The sequence below is a fragment of the Eubalaena glacialis genome, chromosome 1 (assembly GCF_028564815.1).
Source record: "Eubalaena glacialis isolate mEubGla1 chromosome 1, mEubGla1.1.hap2.+ XY, whole genome shotgun sequence".
Lineage (NCBI taxonomy): Eukaryota > Metazoa > Chordata > Mammalia > Artiodactyla > Balaenidae > Eubalaena > Eubalaena glacialis.
Window position 1 is genome coordinate 168,172,497 of NC_083716.1, and position 15,896 is coordinate 168,188,392.

Sequence of the window (15,896 nt, forward strand, 5' to 3'; positions counted from 1 at the left end):
TCTAGAGCGCAGGCTCAGTAGTTGTGGCACACGGGCTTAGTTGCTTCACAGCATATGGGATCTTCCCGGACCAGGGATCAAACCCGTGTCTCCTGCACTGGCAGGTGGATTCTTAACCACTGTGCCACCAGGGAAGTCCCTCCCCTTCTTTATTATACTTAGTGAACCTGAAGCTTCAGAAAAGAGGGTCAGAACAGGGCATAGTAGTTCAATCTCATTTACATTATGGATCAGATGATAAGAAAACACCTTATTTATACAGTGCTTGACATTTTGCAGCACATTTTTAATTTTTCATCTTAGTTAAATAGGACAGATGCTTGTGTTATTTCATAAATAAAGATCTGAAATCTGGAAAGATAAGTGGTTTCTCCCAGTCACAGGATTAGTATACAGTGTACCTGAGCTGAAGAATCTAAGACTTCTGGATAGCATTGTGTCTTTGGGAAATGTAGGTTCTAAGTTCCAAACAATTGATTTTCTAAATGTCTTTTGGTTCTTGGCCATTTGTAAGCTGGGCTGCCTCTGCTATTAATCTTGCTGATATTTCTGTTACTCTATCTTTAAATTTTTGTTACAATTTGAATGGTAGAAAACTGTGATCACCTTAGTCTCTTTGGTAACAGTAAGTAGAATTTTAGATATTTTTGGACAGAAAATTTAATTTATGTAATTCATATTGTTAAAAGTGAAAATTTGGGAGTATTCTGTGAATATGTAATTATTTTTGTTACTTTTATATATTTTTCTGTAACTTAATTTAAGCAACCCCTAATCCCACTTCTTGCTTTGTGGAGAGATTGATTACTTTTAATATGAAATAATAAAATAGGCTTTTTATGGAGGTTCTAGGTGCTTTTTACAGTTTTTTACATCTTTTTCTAGTTTGTATATTAAGTTACAGAACTCAGTACTATTGCATATTTTGCAAAGTATGTATTTTCAAGAATTAAAGTAACCAATGGTCGTTAACCTTTTTCTTGCTCATTTTGGTTTGTTTGTTTATCTGCTACAGAGGTAGTTTCCAGGGAAATACATACACATATACATACATACACACACAAAATTAGACAAGAAAATGAAAATAGTTTGAAATGCAATCAGGAAAATACAAATAAAATACTGAGAGTGAGTTAAGGTTGGCTATAACATTGATATGCATTTGTAAGCCCTTGCAGTATTCTAAAGTTAAACTTCGGCCCTTGTGTGGGTGTCAAGGAGATCACAGGGAAACACAACCAGGTCTATAAGGTGTTTTGTTCATAAGGAAAAGGAAGCAATGCTTGGCAGTTTAGTCTGAAAGCGGGGACAGTGAATGATATAGAAGACAGTGTCTTTAGGGCAGTATTCATATTATAAGTATATACCTAGTTAGTGAAACTATTTCTTGGTAAACAGTATATGCAAAGGACATGATGTCAAAGTACAGGTCAGTGAAAACAGTTCTGTAAAGGAACAACAGAGTGACCTCAATATTAACATTCTTGTAGTCTATCTTGATCCAGATATTAATCCTAGGATATTTTGAGGGATAAATGGACTCCTAGTCATTCCATTTTTTGTAAATATAAGGTTTCTTACCTAGATTTCTCATAAAGTTGGGCATCATGAATCCATACATTCTTAAGATCAGCTGTCTTTTTTGTGATAATTGAGAAGACTTACTATAATTATTAGTTAGTTCCAGGAGTTTTTCTTTCAGATTTTCTGTATAATCATGTCATCTGCAAGTAAGGTCTTTCTTCCCAATCTGTATACCTTTTACTTTATTTTCTTGCCTTATTGCATTAGCTAGAACTTCTAGTACAGTGTTGAAAAAAGAGTGGTGAAGTGAAAATAACAAAGATCAGAACATAAATAAATGAAATAGAGACTAAAAAGACAAAAAGATAAGTGAAACTAAGAGGTGGCTTTTTGAAAAGATAAACACAATAGACGTATCTTTAGCTAGACTCACCAAGAAAAAAAAGACTCAAATAAAATCAAAAATGAAAAAGGAGATGTTACAAATGTTACCACAAAAATAAAAAGTAGTATAAGGGACTACTATGAACAGTTATACACCAAAAGATTGGACAACCTCTAAGAAATGGATAAATTCCTAGAAACACAAAACCTACAAACATTGAATCATGAAGAATTAGAAAATCTGAGCAGACCAGTAATGAGTAAGGAGGTTTAATCAGTAATCAAAAGCCTCCCAACAAAAAAAGTCTGGGATCAGATCACTTATTAATTCTACCAAACATTTAAAGAAGAATTAATACCAATCTTTCTCAAACTCTTCCAAAAAATAGAAGAGGGGTAACACTCCTGAACTCATTTTATGAGGCCAGCATTACCCTGATAATCAACACTAGCCAAGGACACTACAAGAGAAGAAAATTAAAGGCTAGTATCCATGATGAACATAAATGCAAAACTCTCTACAGAATATTAGCAAACTGAATTCAGCAATAATTTAAAAGGATCATATACCATGGTCAAGGGAGATTTTATCCCTGGCTTGCAAAAACGATGGTTCAACATCTGCGTATTAATTAATGTGGTACACCACATTAACTAAATGAAGGCTAAAAAATCATATCATCTCAATAGATGCAGAAAAAGCATTGGACAAAATTCAGCATTCATTTATGATAAAAACTCAACAAAATGGGTGTCAAAGGAACATACCTCATTGTGATAAAGGCCATATATGACAAGCCCAGAGCTAATAACATCATACTAACTGGAGAAATGTGGAAAACTTTTCCTCTGAGATCAGGAGCAAGATGAGATAAGGATGCCCACTCTTGCCACTTTTATTCAGTATAGTATTGGAAGTCCTAGCCAGAACAATCAGACAAGAAAAAGGAATAAAAGGAATCCAAATTGGAAAGGAGGAAGTAAAACTATCAGTATTTGCAGATGATATGATACTATATATAGAAAAATCTAAAGATCCCATCAAAACACAGAACTAATGAATTTGGTGAAGCTGCAGGATATGAAATCAATACACAAAAATCTGTTGTGTTGCTATACACTAATACAAAACTATCAGAGAAATTAAGAAAACAATCCAATTTACAGTTGCATCAAAAAGAATAAAATACTTAGGAATAAATCTAGCCAAGGAAGTAAAAGACCTCTACACTGAAAGCTATAAGACATTGATGAAAGAAATCGAAGAAGACACAAATAAATGGAAAGATATTCCATGCTCATGGATTGGAAGAATTAATATTCTTAAAATATCTGTACTACCCAAAGCAGAGTATAGAATGGGTGAAGGTGGTCAAAAGGTACAAACTTCCAGTTACAAAATAAATCATGGGGATGTAGTGTACAGAATGGTGACTATAATTAATAATACTGTATTGTATATTTGAAAGTTGCTAAGAGAGTAGATATTAAAAGTTCTCATCACAAGGAAAAAATTATACTATGTAGTGGGGACTGTTAAGTAGAATTATTGTGGTGGTCATTATATATGTGTGTCTATATATAATTATGTTGTACACTAGAAACTGATATAATGTTATATATCAATATATGTCAGTTTTTAAAAAAAGAAAAAAAGGAGCAGTGAGAAATGACGTCCTTGCCTTGTACCTGATCTTGGTGTGAAGGCTTTGAGTTTCTCTCCATTAAATATAATGTTAACTGTACATACTTTGCATTCTTTATCAAGTTGAGGAAGTTACCCTCTATTTCTAGTTTGCTGAGAGTTTTTAATCATAAAGGGGTATTGGATTTTGTACTTTTTTGGATTCAGTTTGCTAATTTTTTTTTTCTTGCTGCGTCACACAGCTTGCAGGATCTTAGTACCCTGACCAGGGATTAAACCCAGGCCACAGCAGTGAAAGCACCAGGTCCTAACCACTGTACCGTCAGGGACTTCCCGATTTGCTCATATTTTGTTCAGGATTTTTGCAGCTGTGTTCATGAGAGATAATGCTCTATAGATTTCTTTCCTTATGTCTTTGTCTGGTTTTGGAATTAAGGCAGTGCTTGCCTCATCATATCATAGAATGAGTTAGGAAGTATTTTCTCTGCTGCTTTCCTCTGAAAGAGATTGTAGAGAATTAGTATAACTTCTTCCTTAAATGTTTGATTGAATTCTCCAGTGAACCCATGTGGGCTTGGTGTTTTCTGTTTTGAAAGCTTACTCTTGATTCAGTTTATGAGTTATAAGTTTTTATATATTCTAGTTACAAGTTCCTAATTAGATATATGATTTACAAATATTTTCTCATTAAGGTTCTTTTTTGCTGTACTGTTTTAAGGGCATTTGCATTGGGAATATTTTTTAACCTTTTTTAGAAGTAATTATTTTCTGAATGCAAATACTGACTTATACAGTACTAATGGTAAATAAATAATGATTTCATTGACTGTCCTTCCCAAAAACCTCTTGTTGGAAGGGCAACCTAAATAAGTATCATGAGGATAAAAATAAGTAAGTAAATAAAATGAAAATTGGATGCCTGCTAGTAGTTACAGAATGTTTGTAAACTTCCCTTCCGTCCATTAAGTTTTCAAACTGTTTCATATGATTTCTCAGATACACAAAGTAGTATTCAGCTACTTTGGTTGGGCTAGACAGCTCCCTGCACATACCATACAATTTTCCTTTCTAATCACCGATAGCCTTTTGAGTTGAGAGTAACTCATAAAAATTGTTTATTACAGGAGCCAAATCTGTTACTTATTTGGGGTAGAGACTGGAAATTTAGTGAAAATGAGAGAGAACTCCATGGAACTTGAATGGATATTTAATAATTCTATCCACTTCTTATTTTCATATGAATGTTCTTAGTCTGGAGGTAATGAATGCAAAAAGATTAATTGGACTTATAAAATTAAAAAACTAGTGAGTCAAGTGATACCATGAAGAGAGTGAAAAGACAACTTACAGAATGGGAGAAAATATTTGTAAACGATACGCTCTCTGACAAGGAACTTGTAACCAGACTATGTAAAGAACTCTTAACATCCTAACAAAAAAAAACCCAGTTTAAAATGGGTGAAGGACCTGAATAGACATTTGTCCAAAGATGTACAAATGGCCAATGAACGCATAAATAGATGCTCAACATCATCAGCCATTAGGAACTGCTGATGTACACTATAATGAGACACCACTTCATACCCACTAGAATGGCTAAAATAAAATTAAAAAGTGAGACAATAACAAGAGTTGACAAGGTTGTGGAGAAATTTGAACCCTCATAAATTGCTCATGGGGTTTTAAACTGGTACAGCCACTTTGGAAAACAGTTTATTAATTATTCTAAAAGTCAAACTTTGAGGTATTATATGACCCATTAGTTACACCCAAGAAAATTAGAAACATGTCTACACAAAACTTGAACACAAACGTTCATAGTAGCATTATTCATAACAGCTAAGAAGTGGAAACAACCCCAAAAGTACTTTTTTAAGCATCCAGTGTCTGCAAGGCAGTATACTTAAGTATACTTTGGAGACAGACTCTTCCTGATTTTGTTTGGCCACCAATAGTTCTAGATAGCAAAAGAGATAAGATAGTGTATAAATGAACCCCATACTTTAATTGTTAAAAGAATTCAGAGGGGAAAAAAGCTAATTGCTTCAGACTGAGAATATTTGAACAGTGGACAAAATTGGATTGGTAGGAACCAGGGAAAAGTTTGATTTTGAATTTAAGCCAGCAGAAAAACTGGTCAGAACTTAATTTTCCTCTCCTATACTGATATTAACAAGTATTTTTGTCTCTGGGATGACATACAGGCTACCTTTTAGAGTTGTGAGTCATGAAAATTGCCGAACAGTGAGTGTGTCTTTATCTCACCAGTGGCCAGTGCCAGAAAACTGTGGAGTGGCTTTATAGACTTTCTGTTCATTTCTCACGTTGTCTCTAAATTTGATGAATTTTCATCTTTTATAATGGCTCTCTATTCCCATTACTTTCGTCCCAAGGATTTATTTCTTGCTAGTCCAGTGATTTCCTGATTTGCCCACTTTTTGTCCATCCCACCCTTTTAACCTTCCACAGTGCTCTAAAGATCTTTCTAAGTAGTTGATCTGATGGTATTACCTCCTTCAGTAGCTCCTAAAGTCTTATTTGTGGAGGTGCTATTCAATAACAATTTGTCCAGTCCATGCAAAATGAGAAAAATAAGGACAAGTTAGGAATTTTGTACAAGTAAAATTTATTCATCTTACAAGTCTGTTTTATTCTGTTATGTTCTTGTTTTAGGAGCATATAAAATGCCCTTTTTAAAAGATTGGGGATGGGGTTAGGTGGTATTTGCTATTTTCATTTTCCTTACCTGTCAAAGTTCTTTCTAAATTTTAAATCAAACCATTTTTTTTTTTTAATTTTGGTCTTTGATATTCAAAGGTCTTAGAACCACTGGCCTGCAGGATTAAGTCCCTGATACCTTGACAATGGCGCATAAAATGATTTCATTTTGAAATATCTCATGAATTTCATCTCATGTGCTATTCCAGTTCATTGATTGGGGGCTCTGTGGACAACTTGGTGTGGAAGGCTTGTGAGACCAAGTTTGTGCTAAGCTGAGGAGTTCTACATTTAATTAGCAAAATATTGAATGGGCAAGGGATGGATGAAATCTTGATATGCCCATTCCTACTTTTTCAGCTTTGCATCTTCTGCTTTTCCATGTATGTGCACAGTTTATTCTGTAGAGTTACCATGGACTAATACAGTTCCCTGAATGCATGCAGTATGCTTCTCATAATTAAAAGATAATCGGAGATCAAGTAAGTAGTGATGCCATAGAAGAATTCCCATGGCAGAATAGTTAAGACATCTTTTTATCTTTTTGTGTTGTCTGTCTATAATCTCCTTCCTCATTTGTCTACTCAGTGAACTCCAGTTATCACCTATGAATTCTCCCCTGCTTTCCTCAGACATAGTTTTTTCTTTTCTGTAAAACTTTTCAACATATCTCCTATTACAGTACTTATTTATATTATACCTATTTATTTGTTTATCTGTACTCTAAAACTCTTTGATGGAACACATTATTTGGGCTCTTATGTTTATAATACTAGGTTAATACTGACTGAATTTATGGCCCATGATAACATTCCATTTTTCACTTTTCTTTTGTCAAGAAATATAACACTTTAAAGAACATTGTTTCATTTTAATATTCTTTGATAAAATGAACTACTTACCATCTACTTACATGTTAAAATGGTTTATAAATGTCTTTTTTCCTTTATTTCCTAGAATAAAAGTTATTTCCTAGAAATAACTTTTATGTTAGGGGTAAGTGTCTTCAAGCAATTCAGAGATTATGCACCAAATTCGTCCTTCTTGGTCTCTTTCTGTGTGTGTGCATGTGTATGTGTGTGTGTGTGTGTGTGTATATTTGTACATTGTAACTTCTGTGTTATTTCATGTTGTTGTACATATAATTATATGTTTAAAGAGAAAACCTTCAGCTTAGAGTTTTACAGTATGTAATTTTAGCTGTTTCTTCCTTTACTGATGAAGAAATTCCATATATTAGGATTTTTTTTTTAGTACCATTTGTAGTGTTTTACTGTATTCCTGAGAATGGACATAAGATCCAGATACATTTTATATTAGTTGAAAATCTTATTTTTATAGTGGAGTATTCACAGTCGCTTTCTATATTAGTGCCTTTCTTGGTGTTCTATCTCTAAGAAGAGGAAACAAGGTTCCTCAAAAGGTTAATATTAAACCAGGAGAACAAAATGATTACATATAAAGTTTTTACTCCTCAGTGTTTCCTAGCCTAGTGTTTATATTCAGTTACATAGAAGACATAATCTAAATCAGATTGGTTACCTAGCAAAGTACAATTACAGTATAAAGTAAAGGGACAAGTGGTAGAAGGGAACAAAGACTATGAAAAACCTACATGGTAGAAAAATTTGTGCCTGTGAGGAATGAATGGTCCTTGGGAATTTATTAGAGCACTGTAGATTAAATGTAATATTTAAATTTAATATTTAAAAATTGCAAGTGTTTTATTGTTCCTTTAAAAAAAATTTTTTTTAACTTACAGTCTACATCAGCATCAGCATCTGCATTACCATTTCAGTCTACATGGTATAGTGAGTCTGAGATAACTCAGGGAGCACGCTCAAGATCGCAAAACCAGCAACGGGATCATGATTCAAAAAGACCTAAACTTTCCTGTACAAACTGTACATCTACCTCAGCTGGGAGAAGTGTTGGACATGGTTTAAATGCAGTATCAGGTAATAATTAAATTTGTATACATATAAGTCACTGTATATGTATTTTGGACAAAAGCCCTTTTCCCAAGATGTAGTGTATTAATAAGCAAGTAGATTGCACATAAGACTGGGTCAGAAATAGAGCAGAGTTTCCAAAATCTTACCTTAAGTTAGTGCTAGAACTGAAATTAACTCTTCATCTTGGATTTTTGTTCTAAATTTGGTACAGATATCTTACACAAACAGGATATTAGCAGATTTTAATTAATTAGAATAGCTGATTTGTATGGTAATAAAATTTGTAAAAGTGACATGTATTCTGCTGGTTATTATAGGAGGTAAATTTTTAAATTGTTACTAAGAAAGCCAAATTTACTGATACATGTTAAAAATGTTTCCTTAGCGTATTTTTTGTAAATAATAAACATTGTGCTGTATGACACATATTTTCAGAAAATGTAGAAATTCTTTAGTTAAACAAAAAATAGTTGGTGGTATTCTAGTGGGAGTTCTATACAAGGAATTAGAAAGCTATGGTTCTAGTCCTCTAACTATGTGACATTGGACAAGTCACTTTACCACTCTGGTATGAAAGACTTATGCATAAAGCTCCATGCTTAGTATCTTGTACTCACAGATACTAAGATACAGGCACACATTTGTTGCACAAATTGAAAAGATCTTTTGTTGAGAGGTACTTTCTCACTTATACTTCTCTTCAAATGAAACGCTAGCCAATGCCTGAAATAGTTTTAAGGTAAGATAAAACTTGTGATGACACAGTTGGAGAATAAAATTCTTGAAATGCATATGTACTACTAATTGAATTAGTGTAAGCGATTCCTTTCTATTTCGATAAGCAGGACCGCCATGGGAAAGACACTGCCCATCTGAAGGATATTAAGAGTAGTGTGATGGGTAAGAGCAGACTGACCTTAACTTTGTAGACAAATACCATTGTGTAGAGATACTTTTGTTCTCCTCTGGTCTGTGAAAGCATAGCATTAACCCTGGGCCGTTTCCCTTAACGAAGGGAAATTATTAAGGCTATTAGGACTAGGAGAGGAAGACCCAGAATTTCGAGGTAAATGGTGAGGGGGGAAAGTTTTGAGACTTAATTTTTAATTTCTTTTTAAATGAAATCATATCTAACAAAGTTTAGATTATAATTGCAACGATACATTATTTCTTAGCATAAGAATGAACCAAGTATGGCGGCAATAATAGTTCTGGCAAAATAGTATTATAACCTACAGTAAAACCTCTTTCATTTCAAGATGGCTTTGATTTTGATTTTGGCTGTTCTCCAACATCACTTTGATCAACTTCATGAAATTCTGCATCTTTGGCAAGCTTTATATTTTTGTTCTGTAATCATTTTACGTCATGTTTATATTGTACGGTCAGATGTTCTAGAGAGTGAGACATTGGCATCCTAGATGGGGGTAGATTATAGTATTAGAGAAGAATGTGTTTGAGTAGGAGATAATTTTATAAGTGATTAGTTCACTAGTGAATAATTTATGTTTTGCTCAGTTTTGCTTTTGATTGCAACTATGTAACTGGGGATTCCTGTAATAAACCATAATTACCTCTCTGTGTAATACTGAAGATCTGTTGTCATCAGAAACCTTGAAAGCTCTCTCTGAATTAAGACTTCTTCAATTATTTTAAGATTCTTCTTGGAGGCATAGTCAAGTTCCCAGATCTTCATCAGTGGTACTTGGATCATTTGGAACTGACTTAATGAGAGAGAGGAGAGCAGATTCCTCCATTAGTAATCTTATGGATTATAGTCACCGAAGTGGTGATTTCACAACTTCATCATGTATGTATAAACTATATTGTTATGCATAATTTATCTAATAATGTTACATTTTTGTCTTTGTATGTATCATTAAAATCACAGTACAAAGGAACAAATGAAGTGAATATTATGAAGATTTAGAATACAGGATAGCTTGATATGTTTTCAACCTTATTTGTCGTTTTACTTTTAAAAATGTAAACAATATAAAATATTTAGATATACATGAGTATCCAAATTCTGTCTGCCTATAATTTTTTCACTCTTAAGAATGTATGTTTTACATATACTTGATAATTCTTGTATACTACAGTATAATTTGCCTTGTGAATTAACTAAAACTTGAAATCATCATTTTAAGACATAATTTAGAATTCCTTTAGTTTAACATGAATTTGTCTTTATTTTCATTTAGTTGAAATAAAGACCCACACTGTTTGTGTCAGTGTACATAAGCTAAAACTTTAAAAAAATAGAAGTCCAATGCACTATCCATTGTGCGTCAGAGCCACCTTAAAAAAAATAAGTGCCATAAAACAATAATACTAAATAACTGAAGATAAAAGGTGCTAATTGAAGTTGACAAATATAGCAGATAGAAGTGGAATTTGATTTACAGAGAAGAAAATACATTTCTATTTAAAGGTTTAACTAGATTATTTTAAATAATCCTATTGGGGCAAGCCGTTGCTTTATTTAAGACAAATGAAAGCATCTTTTCATTTGCTTGGCTTTGGGTGGAGGAGCTTTAGTAGACAGTGTCGGTAGCTTCTAGGTTTGGGGGGTAAAAATGTACAGAATAGAATTGATTTAGTCCCTAACAGTTAATCCTTCCATGAGGCACCATGTATTAGCACAGTAGCAATCTAGCTGTTAAACTAGATGTATGGATGAATATTCTTTATGAAGGAATGCTTTGGTATTTCTCATTCCATTTGATGATTAGAACCATCAGTAGTGTACTATTAAAATCACAAATGCCAGGGCTCTCTTCTGACCAGTATTGGAAAAAATAAAAAATAAAGCATAGTTATGTCTGATGAGTCACCGGTTATAAGAGTCACTGCTGTTAACTTGAAAGAAGAGATAAAACATGGGAGAAATTTTGAACTGTTAGCATGGTTTGCTATAAAATTATAAGGGTGATAGTATTTATATGAAATAACTTTTGTTCTTGTTCCAGAGTAAGAAAAATCTCCAAAACACTATCTCTCTATTATTATTTTGCTTTTACTTGTTATGAGTCATTTACCTTGAACTTGTTTGCCCATTTAAAATCCCTTATTCATTTAGATGTTAGATATTCTTCTACCATATCGATTTCTGATTAATAAATTCAACTGTTTTACCTTCATCAAGTTGGTAGATTGATGTTTGCCTCTCATAAGCTATAATACATTTCTTTTTTAAAAAATTTGTAATGCTGACTTTATACAGCAGTATTGGATTTTATCAAAGGTATAGAAAGATAGATAAATATGTTTATTTTTTCTGCAATAATAGTTAAGCTGTGTAGTTATAATATGCCAGTATTCAGTTTGAATCCAGTGTTTAATTTTGGCAGTAATTAGTGGTTAATAGACACAACCTTAATAATGCACAAATTTTTCATGTAATTGACTACCTTTCCTTTCTTTCAAAAATAGATGTTCAAGACAGAGTTCCTTCTTCATATTCACAAGGAGCAAGACCAAAAGAGAACTCATTGAGCACTTTACAATTGAATACACCATCTACAAATCACCAAATGCCTTCTGAACATCAGACCATACCATGTTCTAGGGACTCTGGTAGAAATTCTTTAAGATCAAATTTTTCTCCAAGAGAATTAGAATCTCCCCAAAGCAGTATACAGTCTGGATTTTCTTATATTTCCAATAGAGGTGAAACCTCAACTATAGGCAGTTCAAATAGGGTTGGCTCATCTCAAAGATCATTTCAAGAATCTTCTGACAATGAAGGTAGACGTACAACAAGGAGATTGCTGTCACGTATAGCTTCTAGTATGTCATCTACTTTTTTTTCACGAAGGTCTAGTCAGGATTCCTTGAATACAAGATCATTAAGTTCTGAGAATTCTTACATTTCTCCAAGAATCTTGACAGCTTCACAGTCTCGTAATGCAGCATCAGCTTCTGATGGTCCTGATAATAGGGCATCCGAAGCTTCTCAGGGATTTCGATTTCTTCGGCGAAGATGGGGTTTGTCATCTCTTAGCCAAAATCATAGCTCTGAGCCAGATTCTGAAAATTTTAGCCAAGAATCTGAAGGTAGAAATACAGGACCATGGTTATCTTCCTCACTTAGAAATAGATGCACACCTTTGTTCTCTAGAAGGAGGCGAGAGGGACGAGATGAATCTTCAAGGATATCTACCTCTGATATACCATCTAGATCTCATCATATTTTTAGAAGAGAATCAAATGAAGTGGTTCACCTTGAAGCACAGAGTGATCCCCTTGGGGCTACTGCCAGCAGACCACAAGCATCTGCAGCACCAAGCAGTGCTGCTGCGGGTGGCTCCATATCAGATTCGGCTCACAGTGGACGAAGTACAGGAATAACAGGGATCCTTCCTGGTTCCTTATTCCGATTTGCAGTGCCCCCGGCACTTGGAAGTAATTTGACCGACAATGTCATGATCACTGTAGATATTATTCCTTCAGGTTGGAGTTCATCTGATGGAAAAAATGATAAAACTAAAAGTGTACCCTCAAGAGACCCAGAAAGACTGCAAAAAATAAAAGAGAGGTAAGTTTGAATACCTGTCTTAAGCCTGTGAAGAACAGATTAGAGAAAGAACTATTTGTTTCTAAAATGGTTTCTCATGAGAGTGATGTCTGAAATTTCTTGCCTGAAAATTTACATCCAGTAAGATGTTAGTGTCTTGCTCAGAGGTAAAATGGATGAGAATTAACACTGGAGGCAGGCACTGGGGGTGTAGATTGCATCGGGAAATAATCTAAAGGTTATTATTATTATTTTTTTTTTAGTAAATTTATTTATTTATTTATTTTTGGCTGTGTTGGGTCTTTGTTTCTGTACGAGGGCTTTCTCTAGTTGTGGCAAGCAGGGGCCACTCTTCATCGCGGTGCGCGGGCCTCTCACTGTCGCGGCCTCTCTTGTTGTGGAGGACAGGCTCCAGACGCGCAGGCTCAGTAGTTGTGGCTCACGGGCCTAGTTGCTCCGCGGCATGTGGGATCTTCCCAGACCAGGGCACGAACCCGTGTCCCCTGCACTGGCAGGCAGATTCTCAACCACTGCACCACCAGGGAAGCCCTAAAGGTTAGTTTTAACCAGCTTTGGCTACAGATACATATAGAGACAAAAATCTTAATCTCTTACCCTGTTTCTAGGTAGACTAGTGCTAAATGGGATTGGTAAAGTGGCCCAAGTCGTTGTGGATTATCAAGACAATGTTTCAGCCTTTAATAATATCATTTATTGGGACTTGCCTGGTGGTCCAGTGGCCAAGACTCTGCGCTCCCAATGCAGGGGGCCTGGGTTTGATCCCTGGTCAGGGAACTAGATCTCACATGCCACAGCTAAGAGTTTGCATGCCGCAACTAAAGATCCCACATGCCACAACTCAGACCCAGTGCAGCCAAATAAATAAATAACAAAAAATAAGATCATTTATTTACCATTTATTAGTATTTCTCACTTCAAATTTTTTTGGAATGAGGTAAAATCATTTACACAAATTTTTAAATTTCGTTTTTGAAGTCCAGATGTATACTGGATATTCTTTATATATTGTGACTATTTGACAGAGATATCAGTTTAAATTCAGGACTTAGAATCTTTTTTTTTTTTTTTTTTTTTTAACGGTTAACCACATATTTATTAGTGTGACATGTGCTAAAATAGAAGAAATCTAGCTTCTAAATTTACCTTGAAGTAAGGGATAGAATCCTTTTATTCATGTGAAATCTTTCGTAGAGTTTAGTTTGCTTAAAAATTTTTGGGGGGCTTCCCTGGTGGCGCAGTGGTTGAGAATCTGCCTGCCAATGCAGGGGACACGGGTTCGAGCCCTGGTCTGGGAAGATCCCACATTGCCACGGAGCAACTGCGCCCGTGAGCCACAATTACTGAGCCTGCGCGTCTGGAGCCTGTGCTCCACAACAAGAGAGGCCGCGATGGTGAGAGGCCCGCGCACCGCGATGAAGAGTGGTCCCCACTTGCCACAGCTAGCGAAAGCCCTCGCACAGAAACGAAGACCAAACACAGCCATAAATAAATAAATAAATAAATAAAAGAACATGAATTTCTTTAAAAAAAAAACCAAAACCTAGATAATTCAGGCAACGGTGAGGAAACAGAAATTAAAGATTGCTTTAAAAAAAAAAAAAATTTTTTGGGGAAAAAGATGAAAGATCTGAGATTTTCACTCCAACTTAATTATTTTGTCATGTAAGTGTAGTTACTTAGTTTTTCCATCTATTAAAATTAGTTTTATGATAAAATGGGATAGGATAGTACATGTAAAATATACTTGTAAGAAGAAAAGACTTATGTAAAGCTAAAGTCGTTGGGTGTTTTTGTTTTTTCTTGTTCATCAAGGCCCCATGTAATGGAATTTTGGGGGAGCATAGTTGTTACTATCATTTTAGGATTTTTTGGTCTTTAAGAGGAAATACATTCAAATCTTACTCTGGGGAATAAAGGGAGCTTCGCATGCTTTCTGAGATATTGAACATTGACTCGTATCTTCCCACTTTTCCTTATATAGGACAAATTGTTACCATGTGACTGTTCTCTTCTTTTAAAATTTGCTCTTTTTCCTTTCTTGTAGAAAGATTTACTCTGCCCTGGTAGTGTTAGCTTTAATGTTATTACAGGAGCTCCCTCTAATTGCAAGCTGTCTACTGAGTAATGTAGTAACTATTATATTTCTTGTGCTCAAAGTTAGATTAATTTGAGTGCAGTAGTGTAAGTAGGGCAAAAAATTAATTTAGTGATTTCCAAAGAGAAACTAATTAAGCCAGCACCACCCTGTCTGGTTAGATAGTTTAAAAAGCAGCATTTGTTGGTTATTTTGATAGAGTTTATATGTGTGTGTGTTCCTTTATTACATATTTTGCTTAAAAATGAGGATTATAAGATACTTTACAATTAAATGAATAAAAGTGTAAAAAAATTAAGTCTCCCAAAGTAAAAACTATCAACCAAAGAAAGTTATATCTAAAGGTAAAACATAAACATTAATGCTTGAGGTTGTATCTCTGGTTAATCCTAGGCATGAAAGTCACCTAAAAGTACACCTGTTCCTCTTTCCACACATCTTTTGCTAAACTCATTTGGAACCCATATAATCCAGGTTATATTTCAATAACAGTTTAGCATTCTGTATCATCAATTTACTGAGTACCTTTTTCATGTCAGCAGTGGACTAAGGCAATAGGGATTTTAATTTAAAAAACTACTTGTCTTACAGTGATCATTCTGCATTTAAATTAAGCAGTACATGTTGGCCTGTGAAATAGAGGACATAGGTTAATGGAAACTGCTCCACACTTTAAAAGCCTACCCTTGTAGAAATCAGGATGATTTAATAACATTGCTGGGGTGGGGAAAATGAAAAATTTTTAAATCTCTTCTTTTGGTTTTTTAAATTATGATTTAATACAAAAAGCTTATCAGTTTAAACATATGTGGCTCTGCTAACATGTAAATTGAAAAATCACAAGTCAATATTTGTTTAATTCATCAAAGTTGTCTTAAAAGTTTTGGGGGGACAGGGACTTCCCTGGTAGTCCAGTAGTTAAGACTCCGTGCTCCCTATGCAGGGGGCCTGGGTTCGATCCCGGTCGGGGAACTAGATCCCACATGCCACAACTAAAAGATCCCGCATGCTGCAACAAAGAGCCCTCATGCCACA

The 15,896-nt window shown here is 34.5% G+C and overlaps 1 protein-coding gene across 10 annotated transcripts in view; it reads left to right on the top strand.

Moving 5' to 3' along the window:
- Positions 1 to 15,896, top strand: part of MARCHF7 (membrane associated ring-CH-type finger 7) — a 47,513-nt gene that overhangs the window by 16,924 nt on the left and 14,693 nt on the right. For all 10 annotated transcript variants that reach the window (XR_009700396.1, XM_061184327.1, XM_061184346.1 and 7 more), the window contains exons 3-5: positions 8,034 to 8,229; positions 9,884 to 10,036; positions 11,662 to 12,766. Coding sequence is in view for 9 of the 10 variants with exons in the window: in XM_061184327.1 (XP_061040310.1) it covers positions 8,034 to 8,229; positions 9,884 to 10,036; positions 11,662 to 12,766 (1,454 nt within the window). In the remaining variant the exon portion in view is untranslated. The remainder of the gene's footprint in view (positions 1 to 8,033; positions 8,230 to 9,883; positions 10,037 to 11,661; positions 12,767 to 15,896) is intronic.